The sequence below is a fragment of the Musca autumnalis genome, unplaced genomic scaffold, assembly GCF_047663935.1.
Source record: "Musca autumnalis isolate F117 unplaced genomic scaffold, ASM4766393v1 scaffold_3, whole genome shotgun sequence".
In the NCBI taxonomy this organism is placed as follows: Eukaryota; Metazoa; Arthropoda; class Insecta; order Diptera; family Muscidae; genus Musca; species Musca autumnalis.
In genome coordinates, this window is record NW_027411866.1 from 52,903,370 (window position 1) to 52,925,877 (window position 22,508).

General features: G+C 36.7%; 1 protein-coding gene across 4 annotated transcripts in view; it reads left to right on the top strand.

The window, feature by feature from the left end:
* slgA (proline dehydrogenase slgA) overlaps window positions 1-22,508 on the top strand; it is a 71,624-nt gene that overhangs the window by 18,160 nt on the left and 30,956 nt on the right. For 2 of the 4 annotated variants that reach the window (XM_073976647.1, XM_073976645.1), the window contains exons 3-4: window positions 16,164-16,285; window positions 20,675-20,761. In XM_073976647.1, the coding sequence (XP_073832748.1) occupies window positions 16,164-16,285; window positions 20,675-20,761 (209 nt within the window). Of the gene's footprint in view, window positions 1-16,163; window positions 16,286-16,570; window positions 16,693-20,674; window positions 20,762-22,508 lie in introns of all 4 variants that reach the window. The other 2 variants (XM_073976646.1, XM_073976649.1) reach the window with 1 other exon arrangement.

A 22,508-nucleotide genomic window follows, 5' to 3' on the forward strand; every position in this document is an offset into this window, starting at 1 on the left:
GGCAAAGGGTTACCATATGCCTCACCTCTCTCTCCATCAAACTGACAATTGCCGCAAGTAAACTCGCCTAATGTAAATTGGGACTACGTGAAACAGGCCATAAATCAATAGAAAGTGATTGATCGAAACCTAACTCAATTTAAATTCGAATTTTTTCAATGATTCATTTAAAAATCCCATTCTGATTTCTAAATCACAATGCAGCTAAATACCTTTTTTACGTGATAATGACAAAATACACGATGCAATTATTAATTTTTTTGCGGTAACATTTTACCAACAACAAAAAACAATTAACCTTGCATTTCGATAAATGCTTACCCCGTTTGCTGCAACCCTAGAACAACGCCGACAATAAATGACATTTGAAAACAAACAAAAAAATGTTTAAATAGCCCTAATTAAGACTAGACAATAGATACTTGTAATACTGGCTTGTTATTACGTTTGAGCAATATACATACATATGTAAGCTTGTATGTATCACTCTGTTGTGTGGTTCTTCACCTACATACAATGTAAGCTAGTCTCAGCAGATCCAAACAATGTTGCCAAGTCTAACAGAGAATGTGTGTGAATTGTATTTGAACCAAGACTGCGGAACAAAGCGAGGATATTACAATTACCTATGAAGTACCGAAGCATAGACTAATGCCCAGCTAACATTTTTTTCCGATTTTTTTCCGAATTCGGAACGAAACTCTGCACAAGTATCCGATTCTGATGCCGAATTCGTTCAGAAATCGGAACAAAATTGTGTGAAGGTGCCCACGAATTCGGAAAGTTTTATCGGAAAAAAATCGGAAGGAATATTAGAGTTTCTTTCCGAATTCTGAAAGAATTCGTAAAAAAACTCGAATGAAAAAAAGGGAAATTTTAAGGGAATTTTCGATTATCTGCACAAATTCGGAAAAAAATCTGAAGGAATATTCGAAAATCGGATTATTATCGGATGTTTGATTCGATCTTCGGAAAAAAATCGGAATATTTTCGAAATATTTATCCGAAAATCGGAAAAAATTCGGAAAAATATCGGATGTTTCATCCGAAGCTCGGAAAAAAATCGGAAAAATATCGGATGTTTCATCCGAAGCTCGGACAATAATCGGAAAAATATCGGATGTTTCTTCCGAAGCTCGGAAAAAATTCGGAAAAATATCGGATGTTTCATCCGAAGCTCGGAAAAAAATCGGCAAAATATCGGAGGTTTCATCCGAGGTTTGAAAAAAAAATCGGAAATTATCGAATGTTTGATGCGAACTTCTCAATAATTATCTTCTTTATTTGTTGAACTTTATAAATTGAATAATATTATATATACTATTCTTTGCTGCTGATCGCTGATAATTTAAAACAAAACCTTTCCTATGAAAGTTTTCATATGTCATCACACTGTTGTTTTTATCTAAAATAGAATTACCAATTTTAATGATTAAAAAACACGTTTTAGAAAATGTGTATATAAACTTCCCATTTTTATTTATTTGTTCCGCTACGTCTTACTCACTTAACATCTGCCAAATAACTAAAAAACAAGCTACAGCATGCAAACTAAACAGAAAAATTTCCCTTTTCTTTGAATTTCTTATACTCTCAGCACTCTCAGCAAAAGTTCGGGAATTTTGCTCGCAAGAAAAAGAAACTAACCATTTTTTCCGAGTATGTGCAGAGTACTCGGAAAGTTTTCGGAAGAAAGGGTAGAGAAATAGAGAAACACGCATAAATAAATTCCCTTCAGAGAATGTGCAGAGTACTCGGAAACTAATCGGAAAAAAACGCAACGAGATCTCGGAAAAAAATCTGATATCAGAGCCCTCGGCAAAAATTGCTAGCTGGGTGAAGACATACATCAATGGTGCACAAGAAGAGAATGCTATTTTGGGTTTTGTATGGGAAAGAGAGTTGTAGTTAACTTTTTCGTAAAGACGCGTGCATGGCTGACATACATAGACGTCGGATCACTCACTTTTTCCGCGGTCAAGTCACTCAAACCCGAAAACTCAAAAAAGTTCAATGACGATTTTTGGGGAAAATTACAATATTTTCTTGGATATTTTTATCTGAAGATATAGTTTTACCATCAAAAACTATTCCCATGCAGTCTTTTGTAAGAACAAAATATTTATTAACTTCTATTTTTTGGCATTTTATATTGAGTTACTTATTTACCACACTCAATTCGAACATACTCGATGAGAGCATTCCGACGTCTATGTCTTCGTTAGTCTATGACCGAAGTAGGAATATTTCGGATATTTTAGGAACAATACTGGACAGATGTAAGCTAAAGCTTATATGCCTAATTCAGACAGTCAAGGAAATCTTCTCATGGGACTTTGGGTTAATATGTATCTACATATTTAAGTCATATTTGTTTCTATATATGTACATGTCTATACCAAAAAATGGCAACCATGTCCCCAGATAACAGTATAATCTCCTACTTGTATTTGTTAAAAAATATTAAATATTAGACATAAACAAAATGAAACACGAAAGCATGACAGAAGAAGAACTAAGCTAAACGCAGACGCTTAAAAAGAAATAGAGTAAATAAGTAAAACCCATAAAACACATTCTAACCTTCATCATCATATTTGTCGCTTTCGAATTCTTGCTAATTATTGACAAAAGATGCAGTTAATGAGAATAGTACATACAGTGATTACAGTCGATTCCACATAAATGTTTACCTTAAAAAATACTCGTACATATCATAATTGTGAAATGTTCGAACCACGAAATCTTACAAAATTGTGAGGAATCTCCTTTATCGAAAAAAACTCCCCATGAGTTTCCTTACTTTCTTCGTTAAGTTGAAACGGCAGATGACAAAACTCACGGGTAATTTTCATTCGGAATAACCCCCGAATAACTTCTTTTTTAACACCATTAATAGAAAATTGAGCATTTATCGATAAAAAATTATCAACAACATTGCGAAATCACCCCATTGTATCCTAAATATGTATGTATATCTAATTATAAAAACGAATTACATTTATGTGGTATCGTCTGTACTAAACAAAAAACCGGTAAACGTCGTTAATAAATCTGCTAGACTGCTGCCTTATTGCATCGAAACGTTCCTACAAAACAAAATAAGAACTCGTTTTTCAATTTCAATCATCTCACGTGACACAGAACACTATACCTACGAACCAGTTGCTTGTTTTGCTGTTTGACTTTGTCGTTCGTCCGAGAAAGGAAAGAGTAGGAGAATTGTTTTGCAGGTTTAGTATAGGGCACAGTGGTTTCTATGGTTACATTTGGTGCACGTGTGTTTAAAATTAGATCTACATAGGCTTTGCCATTTTCAAAGTAGGATGAGCAATGAAAAAAAATGCGAAGTATCTTAAGGGCTCTGAAACAACAAAAATTTAAGCAAACACTGTTGTCATTGTGTGAATGCATGGTATTTCAATGAGTTAAATTGTGTGAGTGGAGAGAGAAGCTCTCTTTGTTTGCTCGCGAGTAAAGGGATGCGGATTGCTGTTTTAAATCAGTGTTTGTTCAAAGTTTTGTTGTGTGCCGATTGCTGATTTAAAATTAGATTTCCATAGGTTTTGCCCTTTTCAAAGTAGATGGTAGATTTATTTGTTGCCTTAGATGGGCAATGAAACAAATACGAAATATCGTGAGGACTCTGAAGGCAGGAAAGACTCCTGTTTAAGGTACCAGTAGTGCGATTCTCTAACTCATTTTTTGATTTGCCGACAAAAATCGGTAAAATTAAAATTCTGTAGTGGGATTCTGTAACTCATTTTTGCTGTTACCGACAAAAATCGGTAAAATTAAATCGCAAAATTATGACAAAAAACATAAAGAAAAGTTGGCATCACTGTTTGTGTCGGTAGAGGCTAGCGACTACTTTTTATTCATCGTTAACTTACCGAAAAATTTCGTTAATTATCGAAATTATAAGCATTTTAATTAATTCTCTTTCGAGTTGAGCTATTTAGACCTAATAGGTACATTGAAAAATTAGGAATCCACCGAAGTCCCACACATTCAACCACTATGCTACGTTTCACGGGTGGTTAGACCGATCATCAGGCATATTGAATGGTGTTTTTTAGTGGGTGGACGAAGGCTAAGCTTGGAGACTAGCATTTATATCACAAATCATTCGAAATTTGTATATTCGAATTATTTATTTATTTTAATGTTAGTCATTTAATTCCAAACCTTTCCTATAGTCCGACTTGGCTGGTAACCCTATTTTTCAATGCTTTATTACAAATACTAAGGCAGATTTTTTCCACCTTTATTTTATTTGTTCTTCTGTATCAGAAGATTTTGATCATCAATATTTGTCATCGGAATGACAAGTTGATGGTGGCTTAGAACGCTAAGACGCCTGCAACCGTGTCACTTGGTTGTTGGGGTCCCAGGTTCGAATCCCAGCCTGGCTCATGCTGAAATAATTTTTTTTTTGTTTTGCCTTATTAAGGCGAAGGTCATTTTTAGAGTGATATTTGAATTAATTCTCTTTCGAGTTGAGCTATTTAGACCTAATAGGTACATTGAAAAATTAGGAATCCACCGAAGTCCCACACATTCAACCACTATGCTACGTTTCACGGGTGGTTAGACCGATCATCAGGCATATTGAATGGTGTTTTTTAGTGGGTGGACGAAGGCTAAGCTTGGAGACTAGCATTTATATCACAAATCATTCGAAATTTGTATATTCGAATTATTTATTTATTTTAATGTTAGTCATTTAATTCCAAACCTTTCCTATAGTCCGACTTGGCTGGTAACCCTATTTTTCAATGCTTTATTACAAATACTGAGGCAGCTTTTTTCCACCTTTATTTTATTTGTTCTTCTGTATCAGAAGATTTTGATCATCAATATTTGTCATATATATATAAGCATTTTATTTTTACCGACAATTATCGATAACAGCAAAAATGAGTTACAGAATCCCACTACTGATAATTTCGGTAATTAACGATATTTTTCCGTAAGTTAAGTTCTTACAAATGTTAGCTAATGATCAGTCCAACGAGATATATTGGACTTCCTAGATTCAAAATAACCAAAATTTGGCTGCAACTAGCCGCAACTATTGCTGATAAATGCTTAGCTTAAATCCTCAAAATACCAAAAATCCGACGGTGCAGTTATATGGGTGCTATATCAAACCGTAGACCTACATATGTTCACAATTTTTGGTGGAGAAGATGTATAACCAACGAGAACCTCCAATGTCAAAATTTAGCTTATTTGGTCTGAAAATGTGGACAAAATCCTCAAAATACCGAATATTGGGAGGTACTGTTATATGGGCCCAACACCAAAACGTAGACCTATGTCTACAATTTTTGGTGGAGAATGTTTGTGACTACTGTGAACACCAAATTACACCTAATTTTGTCGGAAAAGGTAGCTTAAATCCCCCAAAGTACTGAAAATCGGGAGCTATCTAAAAATTGGCGTATACCCAAACTTGGACCTATGTCCGCAATTTTTGGTAGAAAGTTTTAGTTACCACTAGGAACCCTAAGTACCAAATTACAACTAATTTGTCGCTTAAATCCTCATAATACCGAAAATAGGAAGGTACCGTTATATGGGGGCTATACCAAAATATTAGCTAATGTTGTTCATATTTAGGCCATTATTACCCACGGACACAAACTGAGTTTCAGATACATATCTTCATTCGTTTGCATGTTATTCATTTCGCGCCGCTAGATCAGTGATTTCGACCACTGTGCGGCGTGTCGAATATTGTAGGTGAAGTACACAGAAAATTTGACTAGCTTTTGCTTATGGTATTTGCCAACACAGAAACTGTGATGTTTTAGTCAGAGATTGAACCACAGACCTTCTGTGTGGCAAGACGGGCATGCTTACTACTATCACTCAGTGTTGCTGTCCCAAGCCGAACCATTCGTATTGGCAGTGAAAGCCTTGGCAACGGCAAGACTTCAAATGGGAACTCGAAATGTATGCGGATTCTGAAACTACAATGTTCATAGATAAAAAAATCATAAAAAAACAGCCAGGAAAGGATCAAAGTCGGGCGGGCCGACTATATGATACCCTACACCACTGTGAATATGTAAAATATATATGGGAGCTATATCCAAATCTTAGCCGATTCGATATAATTTGGCACATTTATTTCCAGAGTTCAGTCGCACATTCCTAATTTCATTGAAATCGGATTTGAATAGTGTGTTTGGCGCAGCAAATACGCGAAATAGGCCGAAAAATATATGGAAGCTATATCCAAATCTGAACCGATTTCGGTATAATTTGGCACAATTATTGTTGACCGAATTCAGTCACACATTCAAAACTCATCAAAATCGGACATATATAGCGTGTTTGGTACAGAAAATACGTGAAATCGGCCGAACATATATATGGGAGCTATATCCAAATCTGAACCGATGTCGGTATAATTTGGCACAATTATTCTGAGACCGAATTCAGTACCATATTCAAAATTTCATCAAAATCGGACACATATAGCGTGTTTGGTGCAGCAAATACGCGAAATCGACCGAAAAAATATATATGAGAGCTATATCCAAATCTGAACCGATTTCGATATAATTTGGCACACTTATTTCTAGACCGAATTCAGTCAAACGTTCCAAATTTCATCAAAATCGGACGTATATAGCGTGTTTGGTGGAGCAAATACATCAAATCATCCGAAAATATATATGGGAGCTATATCCAAATTTGAACCGATTTTCACCAAAAGCAATAGCGTTCTTCCTAGGGCTAAACAAATTGTAGCCCCAAATTTTAAGCTGAATCGGACAAAAAATGCGACATACATATCTCAAAAATTTTGATATGGCTTGCCGTTTCCCAGCAAAATCTTGAAAATTGAAAAAACACTAAAAATGTGACCACAATTTATTTAAAAAGCGCTCTGCCGTATTTTATTTGTTTTTTGATTTTTTTCATCTATGAACATAGTAGTTTCAGAATCCGCAAAAACTTCCCATGTTTAAGCTCTTTTCGTATAAAGTTGGTTCAAGAGCACCGTGAAAAGTGTTCTTATTTTATGTTCGTACAATAATTTTCTGCTTTATCTGGCTCAAGGTTAATCCCCAGTTCGAGGAAAGTGGCTGCTGTGATGGGATGTAAGCACAGATCCACTGGAGTTAGATGAATAGGTTTAGCAGGGCAGTTAAAAGGTGAAGTGTGTTGTGCGGGCCTGTGCCGCATGCTGGGTGTCATCGATCAGACGGTTACACCGTCCCGAGTTGAGCAAACACTACTCTGGATTGTCGTGGCAGCTGACGTTTCTCAGCTGCAATTGAGGGGGGATGTTCTCCGAGGACTGCTTTCACGCCATAGTTGTTTATGACATCAACGACTGTAACAGTGTGAATGCTGTTTAAACCTGCTTGATAGGCTTGTTGATCTAGAGGTTTTCTCTTGTAACATTGGACCTCTCTTTCTAGATCACGGTTCCTTCCTGAAATGCCTTGGTATCATATAAATCATATGGTGATTAGTATGGCTCTCACGTGACACCCGAGCAAGTAATGCATCGAGAGCATGACATTGTGTTGCTGTTCTGGAAGTATCTTTATCTCCTCTCAGATGATCCACTGAAGACATGAGGAGGCACCCTATTGCAGTTCTCAGGTTTGAAGCTTTTTCCATCGCGTTGCACTTATATTCGCGGACCATACTGGCGCCGCTTTAATTGATCGCCGATTATAATTGATCGGTCCGACAAGAAATCACACTAGAATGTTACAAAATATTAACCATTTCATGGTAAGAAGAGTCCACTGTACGAGTATACATATTTTTTACATGCACTCAGGTGACTGACTGGTTAAATAAGGAAGGCCAACAACAAGGTCTCACGTTTTTCCAAGAAAAATGTCGGAAAATTATGGCAAAAACTTTATTTCTTGCAGAACAAGATACAGAAAGAAGGCACAACAAAAATATACATACTTAGGTATGCATGTACTAATGTCGAAGGAAGAGGCTGTGGGTGTGTGCGTGCAAATAACCGGGTCTCGTTTCAACACAATTGCGGCCAAACTACCGGCAAATGTGTTGAGTTTGCAGTCTTATAATAGCCATTTAAGATGCTCTTCACTTGTATGGGGTTTTGTGTGTGTGAATGCTGTTGCGGTGCTGCATGAATAACAAAAAAAACAACAACAACAACAACAAAACAGCAGTGCAAAACTAAAACTCAAACCCCCATTTATAATGCAGACACACACAGTCAAATGTTAGTGACAAGCCCCCAGAAATAAACCAACCGATAGGCCAACACGCAATCTCTAATATTGTGAGCATTTTCTGCTTTTGCTCTCATGAAGCACTTATACTTGCTGTCTCTCTATCTCCCTTGAAAGGGAGAAAAAAAACCATATAAATGGCAAAATTCTCAACTATTGTTACTGCGAATGTTTCATTGGGACGAGCCAATCCCCCCAAATGTTTATTGACTGTTCTATATATTATACCTATTATCTGCTATGTATGGATGTACGTACGTATTTAAAAGTTTAAATATACATATAGTATATTTTTGTATGTTATAGATCTGCGGATTTTTGTTGTTTTATTTTTCTCCAAGTGGGGCACTCTGTGACGTTAGCAATGGAAGATGTGTCCGACGGATTAATTGCTGGCCTTTTTGGCGTATGGCTGTGGCTTTTAGGAGGTGGGGATAGAAGAAATTAAAAATCGATATCTTGAATCTGTAAGATACTCGTAGATACCCATATGAAATTATTCGCACAGTCCATGCAAGAGCATAGTTTTGGAAGTTTCAGATTTTGTTGTACATTGGAAAACAGTTCATTTGTATGTAAACAATTATAAATATTACAAAAAAACATTATTTTTGTCAATATGTGAAATATTTTATCAGTGGTATTTTTACTTTGTGATCAAATAATTTTATAGAATTTTGTCAATATGACAATTTTTTTATCGGCGGAAAATCGATAAATTTTTGATTGAATCTTTGAATTTTTTTATCAAATGGGTAAATTTTTTTTCTGTGTGGTCTTCTTCTGGGCTACAAAACATTCTCCCCGCAATTTGTCAGTATATGTCCACGTTTAGTTATAGCCCCCATAGAACAGTACCTCCCGATTTCGCTATTTTTAAGGTTTTAGACACATTATCTTACCAGTGGTGAATTTTGTTGTTAAGTCATCTTTGTGGCTACAAAACATTGCCGCAGAAATTGATCAGCGTAGGTCAGCGTGTTGTTATGGTCCCATAGAACGGTACCTCCGGATTTTTGGTATCTTGAAGATTTAACCACATTATCTTACCGATAATGCCACCGTGGTGCAATGGTATGCACACCCGCCTTGCACGCAGAAGGTCGTGGGTTCGATTCCCCGGCCAGGCAACATCAAAAATTTCAACGGTGGCAAAATACCCCTCAGTAATGTTGGCGACATTTCCTGAGTATTTCAGCCATGTAAAACTTCTCTATAAAGTGGTGTCGTAAGGCACGCCGTTCGGACTCGGCGATAAACAGTAGGTCCCATATCATTGAGCTAATATGAATCGGGGTGCACTCATTGATATGAGAGAAGTCTCCCCTGTCCCGTCTGGGATGTTTGTGGAACAATTATTATTATCTTACCGAAATGTCTTATATTTGATATTAAGAAGTCTTTATTGAGACTACAAAACGTTCTCCCTGAAATTTGTCGGTATAAGGTCTACGTTTTCATACAGCCTCCATAGAGCGGTACCGCCCTATATTCGGTATTTTCAAGGTTTTAGCCGCATTATCTTACATGAATATGTAAACTTTTATATATAGTCTTTGTGAGGATATACCACATTCTTGCAGAGAATCGCCCGTATAGGTTCTCGTTTTGATATAGCCTCTTTAGAAATGTTAGGGCTACGCAGTGAAAAATACAGAGTACATTGTTTTGGATCAACTACGCTCGGGATGGTACAGCCGTCAGAATTCCCATTGCGCAAGGATCGATGACACCGTGCTAAACTTCTGCCCAGCTTGCGGCACAGGCCCGCACGACATATTGCACCTTTACTACCCTACCAAACCAACTCAACTAACTCCAGTAGCTTTGTGGTTACAACTTATCGAAGCAGCCACATTTCTTGAACTGGAGATAGATCCAAAGTCAGATTAAACAGAAAAGAACATACAAACATATAAAATACTGCTACAACAACAACTATAGAATCTACAAAAATAGAGATAGAACGCTGAAATTTTGGAAAGATATTTCTTTTGTTTGCAAGCAGGTCAAGTCGAAGGTGGGCTATATCGATCTACGGTGACGCCCGATTTTAGGTATTTTGACATTTTTAGTCTCATTTTCAGACCGAACTAGCCATAATTTAGTCAGGAATTGTATCTACCAAAAATTATGGTCCTGGGTCCAGGTTTTGGTATAGTCCCTATATAGCGGTACCGCCCGATTTGAAGTACATATTATGACGTTTGTAGCCACATTTTCAGACCGAATTAGCTATAATTTGGCACTTAGGGTTCCTAGAGGTCAAGAAACTTATGTACCAAAAATTATGGTCCTAGGTCCAGGTTTTGGTATAGCCTTCATATAGCGCTAACGCCCGATTTGAAGTATTATGACGTTTGTAGCCACATTTTCAGACCGAATTAGCTATAATTTGGCACTTAGGGTTCCTAGAGGTCAAGAAACTTTTGTACCAAAATTATGGTCCTAGGTCCAGGTTTTGATATAGCCCCTATATAGCGGTACCGCCCGATTTGAAGTATTATAACGTTTGTAGCTACATTTTAAGACCGAATTAGCTATAATTTGGCATTAAGTGTTCCTCGAGGTCAAGAATCTTATCTCCCAAAAATGACATAGGACATAGGACCGAGTTTTTGGAATAGCCTCCTCGTATAACGGTGCCGCCTGATTTGAACTTAACGCTTTTTACTTGTTATTTTTTTACAATAATTCCAAATAACATCAACTGTTATTGAACTAAAATTCAAAATTCTATAGCCTATTATATATTTTAAAATATATTTGAGTCATCAAGTCAACATGACATCTGTATTTGCGATTCCCACTTACTACCCCCAATGTGAAACTTTTCTGTAAACACAAAAAATACAATGTATTGGATAATTGCTGCCAGCATGAGGGTAAGCTACATGCATATGTATGTATGAAGAATATACACGGGTATCCGACTATTTTTAAAGTTCAAATCAACTATATCGAAATTGTTTTATTTGTTATCGTCATTACCGGCATGTAATGAATGTCTCTGCTTTATATGTATGAGTTTTTCATGAGGGAATCTTTTCCGTTTGTTTGGCAATTTGCAATGACCGCGTTGTTGTTGTTGCTGTTTATTTGTTGACTGTTTCATTTTTAATGGGTTCTGGTCAGGTGAACAACGTTGTTTCTGTTCTGGCTGGGAGGTGTGAAAGAAGGTGTATTATTTTTAGTATGTCGCTCGTGACATTAAGCAATTGCAGCCGGTGCTGCTATTTCACCACATTTTTGCTTTCTTTTATTCTACCTACAGCCTGTCTCAGCTGTCGTTGAGTCAAATGGTTAGAAGAAGTAAAGAATAAAAAATATTTGTTCTCAGATCTGAAAGATGTTCTATTTATTTGCCAAAATGTAGTTTGGCAATCATTTATAAAAAAGGACGTTAGAAACCCGTCACCATGTTTTTACATAATGACACGTTTTGGCTGAAAAGAATAGAACACACCTCTGTCATTGTGTCACACGCCCACCTACAAATGCTGTGGTTCAGCTGAAATAATGGGTGGGAGACAATCCGGCGTCTTCTACCAATCAATAATTGTGCAATTGCTGATTTGATTGTTTACTCCATAACAAATGGAAGTAGTTTTTGGCTCCACTTCTTTCACTCTGCATTTACGGCCTACTAAAAATTTTGGCATTCAATTAGGCGTGCAGTTATGTTCAATATATCAAAACTATGAATAAGGCCGGTAAAAAAAGTTGAATGAAATATGGGATATATGCTTTTTCAATAAATGTATATTTTGTGGGTGCATTGGCCAGGTCAGCCAATGTTGTTGTACTATTTTACATTTGTACGCTCATTTTCTGCTTAATCTTCAATGGGTTGTTGCCATAGAGTTTCTGGAGTTAGTTGAGTAGATTTGGCACTGCAGTTGAAAAGCTCCAGTGTACCGCATGCTGGACAGATATTTTGCACGGGGTCATCGATCATTTTACTATGGGAAATCAGACTGCTGCACCAACCGAGCATAGTTGAGCCAGAAATACTCTGGTTTCTCAGCTGCGATAGATTGGGGATGTTCTCCGAGGACCACATTCACACCATAGTTGTGTATGGCATCTGCGACTGACTCTCATGATAACACCCGAGCAAGTACTGCCACGAAAGCATGCCATCGTGTTGCTGTACTAAAAGAATCTTTGTCTCCTCATGCAAATGGTCCATTGAAGACATGAGGAGGCATCCTGTTACAGTTCACAGCACGACATTCTGGCAGGTTTGGATATTTTTCTATCGCGTGGAACTTATATTTACGGACCACACAGGCGCCCCATAGCTAAGCACCGACCAACTTATTGCGTTATATGCGGTCAGCAAGGTTTCCTTATCTGCACACAAAGTGCTGCCGGCTATACCCAAGGAAAAAATGACATCATACGTGGTCAAACTGACCCACATCCGTTGTCGATAGTGTATTAACACTGTTTGTAATCGAAATGAGCACACCGTTGTCAATTTGACCACGAAATGGTGTCAACGGTTTCGAGAACTGGCAACGTACCGTGGTCAAAGTGAGCACGTTTGTGGTCGAAATATAAAAATGGTGCTCATATTAACTCCATTAGTGGTTAGATTCAAAAAAATGACAAGAGCCGTGGTCAAAAAAAAAAAAAAAAAAAAAAAAAAAGAGCACCTCTACTTATGTTGATACCATACGGTGTTAATTTTGAATCGACTTTTTCCCTTTGTGTAGGGACTTGAGGACCTTGTTCCTTCATCTCAGCTTGTCGCATATAGCTGTGGCATGTGCGGACGACGTGAACATGCTGTCAAATTTGACCCCTATAATCTTTGGGTACTTGGTGGTCGGAATTCTGCTGCCATCGAGCATGACATCCAACTCGGTGCTCACCTCTGCATTCCATGTGGTGAACAGAGTGGCCGTAGATTTAGGGGCGAATATTTGCATATTCTTCCCGTGAAAAAGTTTGTATGATTAGTCTTTAACAAATGTCATCAGTGAAGGTACCTGACGCCAAGATCTTACAAACATTCGCATATGTTACGATCTTAACGACATCTAGAGGTGGATATCACCCCACCTTGGGGAACTCCCTGTTTCCACGTACGACTGGCGTCCACACATATAATTGATTATTCAACGTTTCAATATTAGACAGACAGTCTACCCGCTCAATGTCCTTAAACTGTGTGTAGTGCTTGACAATATCAAAGGGGTTTGATAAGTCGAGCGGCACCAACACTGTGCTATCGCAGGGCTTGCTCTGGTCATCGACTAATATGTGTGGAATGGCGTACAGTGCTAGTTACGTACTGTGCTGCTTACGGTGACAGTCGGCAACTGGATAACTTCAAGACAAAAGCGAAATTGGTATATATACGAATTACCTTTGCTGGCATCCTCGTCTGTCACCATCCTCGGCAGGAAGAGATATAATGCGACGTAGTACTCTTCTCTTCGCCCTGTCACTCCCGGAATGCTCGACAAATTGTTGGTCAAAATATTTTGCGCACCTCATGGGATCAGTCAGCGTAACGTTGCCAAGCGTTCGAGAACGATTTAACCGTTGCCCACAATTTACTTATTTCGGCTCCAATTTTGCGACTCTTCAGATGACCTAACCATTTGTTCCCCTTAGGCTAACCGACCAACCTGTTAACATCCTGTTTCAGTTCCCTGACTCTGGAGTCACTGTGGTTGGCACACCGAAGCTTTTTACGTATCCCGTCGCTTCTGCTGGGAAATTTGGTCTCACTTTGGGTATTCGACGAGCAGTAGGTGGCGAGCGGTTGCAACAGTGATGATGTCTCGGAACGTCTTTTTTGATATCCGAAGATTAGAAGGGTTGGACAGATCTCTGAAAAGGCCAATTAGCTTTCCCATGATCGACGAAAGTGCGGCGTTCAGAGGTGATGAAATTGGGCGGTCTGCTGATGGAGACAATTATGGGCATATGACCTGATCCCAGAGAAACAACGGGTTGCCAGGTGACGTCATTTGCCAGACCAGGTGACACGATGGTTATGTCTGGCGAACTATGGCACTCTCCGCTAATTCTGGTCCTCATTAACCGTGTAAAACGTAGAGCTATTTCCTGAGACAGAGTGCAACAACTCATGTTGAGCATTAAAGTCCCCCAAGACCAGACGGTTATGACCTTCTAATGTTGGGTCGATAACCTGGAGTACAGCTATTTATCGGCGGGATGTATACGTTAAGCAAATCTACCTCGACGGTTCCATACCTGACACTCCACGTACGAGTCATTAGAGCCAAGTTCAAGCGAGATAGGTCTGTATTAAAAAGACTGGTGCAATAGGAAAGGTAATCTACTCCACTCATTGGCGCGATCCTTTCTCAGTACGTTCTAACCATCATAACGCTGAAAGCTGCAGTTGTTGTTGAGCTTGGTTTCCTGCACCGCGGCGACTATGATATTCTTTCGACACACAAAATCCACCTTTTCCTCGATCTTACCTTGGAGCCCATTGCAATTAATTTGATAAAGGGATGCATTTTTTGGAATTCGGACATCAATGGCTGGTTTTAAGTGCTGCGTGTCCGGCTAATGTTGGGGAGGGGTAGTCGCGTTTTGTGATGACGACGATTCGGATCAGTCAGCGTAACGTCCCCAAACGTGACTGAGGTCCTATCTTTCTTCTTTCCAGGGTTCGAGAGTAACTTAACCGTTGCCAACAACTTACTTATTTCGGCCCCAATATTGCGACTCATCAGATGACTTAACCACTTGTTCCGCTTAGGCTCTTAACTTCCAGTGTCAGCTCCGTGACTCTGGAGTCACTGTGGTTGGCACAACGAAGATCATCACGGGTATTCGACGAGCAGTATGTGGCGAGCGGTTGCAACAGTGATGATGTCTCGGAACGTCTTTTCTGATACCCGAACATTAGAAGGGTTGGACAGATCTCTGAAAAGGCCAATTAGCTTTCCCATGATTGACAAAAGTGCGGCGTTCAGAAGTGATGAAATCGGGAGGTCTATTGATGGATATAATTATGGGTATATGGTCTGATCCCAGAGAAACAACGGGTTGCCAGGTAACGTCATTTGTCAGACCAGCTGACATGATGGTTATGTCTGGCGAACTATGACAGTCTGCGTTAATTCTGGTCCTCATTGACCGTGTAAAATGTAGAGCTATTTCCGAGGACAGAATGCTACTATTGGGGAGGGGTAGTCGCGTATTCTGATGACGACGACCCACTGCGGGCTGAGCTTACGCAGCACCTGTCGTAAAGTCCAGAACAGGCCCTCGGATGCAGGGGGCCCTGAAACTTCAATATGTAAATATTTAAAAATTGTTTTAATAAAGTATTAGAACAAGAACTCTTGAAATAAGCCTGACAATTTAAAAAAATACATTTAGTCAACAAATGAAATGAAACAAATTAATGAAATAAGTGAAATTAAATAATAGTTTTTCAAGGATTGTTAAAAATATGCTGTGAATCATAATTTGTATATATTTTTTCAATTTGTATTGTTTCGTTTATTTTTTGTTACATTTTCCTCTATCTATGAAACCACCAACAAATGTTGCATATTCAGATTGGGTCTATGCAAAAATGATAAACATATAGGTACATATATTTATACATTTATCGATTAATTTTGTTGGCAAGCTTACGTTTTACTTTGTCAGCATAATTCTCTATATTATTTTATTGTTTTTTTTTCTTCTTGATAATCATTTTCGTTAGAAAATTTTAATTTTTAAGAGTGATTGAATGAGTGAATGTTAATAATTATAAAATCCTTAAAAAATCTTCTAATCTAAAGTGCTCTTTATCCAAAAACAAAACTTGTATTTTATTCTCTTCTTCTTATTCTCACTTTGTAAATAAAACGAAAATGCTAACACACAATTGAAATTGAAATGAATTTTGAAATTGTTGACTGAATTTAGCTTATGAAAGTGGCAAATACAATACTGGGAGAAAAATTGTTTACAGCTCTGATGAAGGCAACATTCTATGGACACTTTGTTGCTGGCGAAGATCAAATCAAAATCATACCAACACTTGAAAGGTAATTTTATATGCTCTTACAGAAATTAATTAACGCTTTTCTTTTGTCTTTTCTTCTTTTATTTTCATTTGGTTCCTTTTTTAATGCTGTGGATAATGTTTTATTTTTGAAAATATGGGCTGACATACCCATGAACAAACACCTCCATTACATCTGCTTTTACTTTTTTGGATTTATTATGAACCTGCCTATGTTTTGATTTGCAAAATTATTTTCCCAATAATGCGCTTATGCCTCAACAATACAAACACACATACACATGTTTTTACGCTACAACCACACCAGTTGATGAAATTTGCCAAAACTGTCCTGGGTGGCACTCTCTTCGACTTATTAATGAAGTCCTCATTCTATGGTCATTTTGTTGCGGGCGAGGATCGTCATAAAATTGTGCCAACACTTGAGAGGTTTTTCTTTTCTTATTCTTTATTTGATTTCCTTCAATTTTTGTTTCACATTAGGTCTGTTCGATAAGCCAAAAGTTTGTACAAACTTTTTCAAAATGCTGTTCGATAAAAAACTTGTTCAGTAAAAGAGAAATGAGATGTAGTTCCAAGTACTTGCAAATACTTTTACTTGCGAAGTTATCGAACAGGCCTATTACCACATGTTTCATTACTTTTACATCGCGTTATTAATGTTGTAATTTGTTAAACATTGCATGTTCCTTTGTTTCTACAAAAAAAAAAAAAAAAAAAAAAAAAATAAAATAAAATAAATAATTTACGCTTTTGCCAATTTGGAAGAGAAGATAGATAACTACGAACTATTATGAAAGTGGATGCTAGTGAAAATTTCCACTAAAATGTGGGAACTAATTTCCCATTGGTCGAACTTGTTACACTTTTGTGCAAGATGCCAACTTACAACTTCGTAGATATGTATGTAGGTTGTGGTCGTTAGTTACAATATGCAATAAGCCCTTTGTTTAAGTAGAACCATAATGTCAGTCTACAATCTTCAAGATCAAGCACATAAATAAATAGATGCGTCTAACAACAATGGGCCTGATGCTGTCTTTTTCACTGCCACAGACGATGGTGATGAAGTTTTACCCATCTTTGACATCGACGGTTTCAAATGTTGAACACAGCTGCAACAACTCCATGTTGTCGACCACTTGGAAAGACTTTGTAGATTAACTAGTATGGTTAGATTAAGTTAGGTTTAAGGATACCCATCCATCTAATAGTATATGTAGGTGACAGCTTCACTCGGAGACCGCGTTCATCCTTGGTCGAAGGTGATGCTCATGAGGTAAATATGATGATAGATTTTTAAGAGGTATTCCTTGATGAATTGAAGATGAAGAAGGAAATGAGATAGTGATTGTTTTGTGGATATTGCTCGTTGGGTTTAAGATGAAGAATAGGAAATTTCAAGAGTATTACCGTGATGTTTAAAAAACCTACAAAATACCAGAAATCGGGAGCTTCCGTTCTATGGGACTATTTCAACACGTGGACCTATACTGACAAATTTCTGGGGGAAAGTTTTGTAGCCCCAAGGAGAACTAAATACCAAATTTCAGCCATTTTGTAGGATAATGTGTCCAACACCTCCAAAAAACCGAAAATCGGAAGGTACCGCTCTATGAGGGCTATATCAACACTTGAACCTATACTGAAAAATTTTTGGAGGAAAGTTTTGTAAGCTCAAAGAAGACAAAATACCAAATTTCAGCCATTTTGGTAGGATAATGGTGCTAAGACATTCAAAATACCGAAAATCGGAAGGTACCGTTCTGTGGGAGCTATATCAAAACGTGGACCGATGTAACCCATTTTCTATACCAATTATCCTAGAAGTAATATAAACTTTTGTATCAAATTATAAAGCTCTATCTTGACCCGTTGTAAGTTCCACAGTGATTGTCGTCTCTAACTTGTCGAGTGATAGAAGGATGGTTGTTCTGCGATGAGCAATCACAGGCAAGGGGCTCAATTCTATTTCTATGAAAATGTGAAATGAAAACTTTTATAAAGGAGAAAAAATCTGTCAAATGAAAAAAATTATAAAGGAAATATTTTTCATTTCAAGTTTTCATAGAACAAGAATCCAGATCCAGGTTGTTTTGGATGTCCTACATACATACATCCAGGCTCCAAAAGCCATGTTCGATATATTTTCTCGATGTACACTTTTTTAGATGATATTCGAATTATTTTAAATGTAATTCGTAACATTTTATTTGTAATTCGATTTATTCCATTGGTAATTCGATTTATTCCATTTGTAATTGGAATTATTCCATTTGTAATTCGAATTATTCTATTTGTTATTCGAATTATTCTATTTGTAATTCGAATTATTCCATTTGTAATTCGAAATATTCCAGTTGTAATTCGAATTACTCCATTTGAATTATTTCATTTCTAATCGGAATTATTCCATTATAATTCGTATTACTCCATATGTAATTCGAATCAATTCATTTGAAATGTTTCGAATTACAAATGGAATAATTCGAATTACAAATAAAAGATTTGAATTACAAATGGAATAATTCGAATTACAAATAAAACAATACGAATTACAAATGGAATAATTTGAATTACAAATAGAATAATTCGAATTTCAAATGGAATAACTCGAATTACAAATGCAATAATTCGAATTACAAATGCAATAATTCGACTTACAAATGGATAAATTCGATTTACAAATGGAATAATTCGAATTACAAGTGAAATGTTTCGAACTACAAATAGAATAATCGAGTTACAAATGAAATGTTATGAATTACAACTGGAATTCTCGAATTACAACTACAATGATTCGAATTACATCTGAAAACGGTGTAATTGTCTCTGCTTTCGAAAAAATGATTTAAAAAATTTTAATTTTTCTCAAATTTTCTACAATGAAATGCTTAGTTCTACACGTTTTCGGAAACGATACCTTTTATATGTGCATGTCGAATGGTCAATCGATATATGTTTTGGTCGTTTTTACCCTCGAACGAATCTGTCATTCTGAAGTAGAACAGATTATATATCTGTTATACTACACAGAAGGTGTCTCCGCCAAATGGCGACTCCGATAACTAGCGTCTTCGCTACTTAAAATAGTTTTTTATATTCACGCACATAACAGATTTTCTTCACATTTCTTCGGAAGATTCTTCAGACTTTGTCCGGACATGTCTTATTTGTATACCAAATTTTATTTGTTCTAAATAAAATTGTTCTCAATTGTATCACACACACATTATTTGTTAGATATCTCCTCGACCTCCAATTGGCAGCGTTATAAATTTATTTTAAATTTATCTCTCAACATTAAAATAAAGAATAGAATATTATGACCTATCATCATATTAAATCACGTGAAAAAATTGGCAACTCAATTTGAATTGAATTGGTCCTCTGTTGGTGGCGTTTCTTTCCACACAAGCTAAAAACTGTGATTGAATTTAATCAAAATTTAAACGAATCACTAAAAAAAGCATTTCTACTTTCATATTTTTCTCTGTGCGTCAATCAATCATTGTTTGTCTAACTCTCGCTGTCAAGGACATACATAATTTCCGAATTGTGTCTTTCATTGTTCGTCTAATAATATTCTGTATGGTATACTTATTAATGTGTACATGTATGCGTTTCCTTGGTTTATTATGATTTCACGGTGAAAAATGTTCTAACAGCATTCACTGGTTGTACATGGTTGGCAATGTCGTTGTGAGAAATCACATTTTATGTAGCTACGAATATCATCATCGTCATCATCATCATCATGTTTACCCATTTCACCCAAAAGTGTATATGACACCCCGGCGCTTGAATTGTTATTCAATTGTTTAATAAACAATTCTAAAATACCTCCATATGTTCTGCTATCTACTTAAGTTGTACAATAAGATGAAGCGATTTAGGGTTGATGAATTTGTGTTTTTATTTTTGGAAATAATGAATTTATTATAATTTTGGAAAATAAAAAAATTTAAGGTGGCTTTAAAGCCCCTAGAGATTCAAAATTTAACTCAAAAATTTAGCTTCTTTCAAAAATTAATCATCCATAATTTCAGAGTAAAATTATAATATATTATTGTTGTTTTTTTCAATAACTTATAAATATCTTAATTCCACTAAATTTCATCCAAATCGCCTCATCGTAATGTCTAAGTGAATTAGCGAGTGATACACAGAAAAATAACAACCTTCTTTCGCATGATTAAATTTCTATTATATTCGAATTCATCGATATCCAGTGATCAATTATAACACACATAAGCTTACACACATATCTTTCAATTGCATCCACCCAGTAATAATTTTTGCTTATAGCGTAGCATGATTATATTTGTATACATTTGTATGTAATTTTTGAATTTTTAAGCAATTCTAATGTTTTGAACATTTCTTTTCTTGTGGCAAATGACAATTGCAGGCTGCGTTCATTTGGCGTTAAACCAATTTTGGATTATTCCGTTGAAGAGGATTTGTCCCAGGAAGAAGCCGAGAAACGTGAAGTTGAGTAAGTATCGTGTTTTGTACATCAATATATTTTCTGTAATTTTACCGGGTGGCAGAATAGCTTATACGACCACACAACTGCATTCGGTTAAATTTTAAAAAGGAAACTTGTAACACATTCTGCCACTAATATATTTAACGAAATTAAGGCTTGTTTCGTAACACTGTGCGTAATTTTTTAGTCATGGAAAATTAACCATATTCTGACACCGCAGCGTGATAGAAGACCAAAAATAAGAAGACACTTGTCCCGTCATTTTTCACATCACATGCACGTTCGCGGGCGCACAACTGCGGATAGCTCAGTTTTGAACTGAGAACCAGAGAAAATGGATAAAGTTACATTTTTTTGGAATTTTGACCTTTAGGAACCGTTTCTACAGATTTCGTTTGTTCTAGCAGATCTGGGGTACATTTTTGTAGTTGGTTGAGTAAAAATTATAAAAGAAATTTGGCCTTCACGATTTTGACCTTGAAGATAAAGTTTGATGGATTTTATGTTTTCACAATTTTTTTTTCTTTAAAACAATAGCTACAACTTTGCCTCCAAAAGTAAACCGAAATTCTTAGCAGTTTAGTAGATATGAGCCTGAAACAAGTAAGAAAAGCGTTAAGTTCGGCCGGGCCGAACTTTTTATACCCTCCACCACGAACTGTATTGAAGTGAATAGGAACAATTGATTTAATTTAGGTTTATTACAGGAGTAGTACATATACATATCTCAACTAATAATACTGCCTTCAAAACAGCTCATATGGGTCGACATTTTTGTTCTTTCCAAAACATGGACCAATATCTACAATTTTCCGAATTGAGCGAAATACATAAAATTGGGCAATACCGACTAGACCTAAACCTTGATATTCTGGATTTGGATAGTTAACAACACCGGGAGCACCGTTCTATGCAGTCTGTCTAAAACGTTGACCTGTACCGATACATTTCTGGAGGAAAGTTTCGTAACTTCAGCGAAGACGAAATAACAAATTTCTGTTATTCCTCTTGAATAATGTGGCTAAAACTTTCAAATATATTCAAAATATATTGATGATACAACCTTCAAAATACCGAAAAACGGGAAGTACGCTTCTATGGGGGTTATTTGAAGAAAAGAGCCTATACTGATAATTCTCTTCTGCAATATTTTATATATCCATGGCAGTTTAAATACTAAATTTCAGTCATATCGGTGGTATATTGAGGCCACAACTTTTAAAATACCTTAAATCGGGAGGTACGGTCCTATGGGGGCTATTTGTGGACGTCGACCTATACCGGACTATTTCGGGTGAAATGTTTCATACCCCTATCAAAAACTTAATACCAAATATCAGCTAATTCGGTGGGGAACGAAGACTAACTACCAAATGTCAGTCATTTCGATGGGATATTGAGCAGCAACCTTCAAAATACCGAAAATCGTGAGGTACCGTTCTATGGGGCTATACTAAGGCGTGGACCTATAGCGACAAATTTCTGGGATAAAGTTGTATACCCCCAACGAAGACTAAGTACCAAATTTCAGTCATTTCGGTGTTATAATGAGACTAAAACCTTTAAAATACCGAAAATTCGGATATACCGTTCTATGGGGGGTACATCAAAACGTGGACGTATACCGACAAATTTTTGAGGGAAATTTTTGTAGCCCAGAAAAAGATTAAATACCAAATTTCAGCCACTTCGGTAAAATAATAAGGCTAAAACCTTGAAAATACCGAAAATCTGGCGGTACCGTTCTATGGGA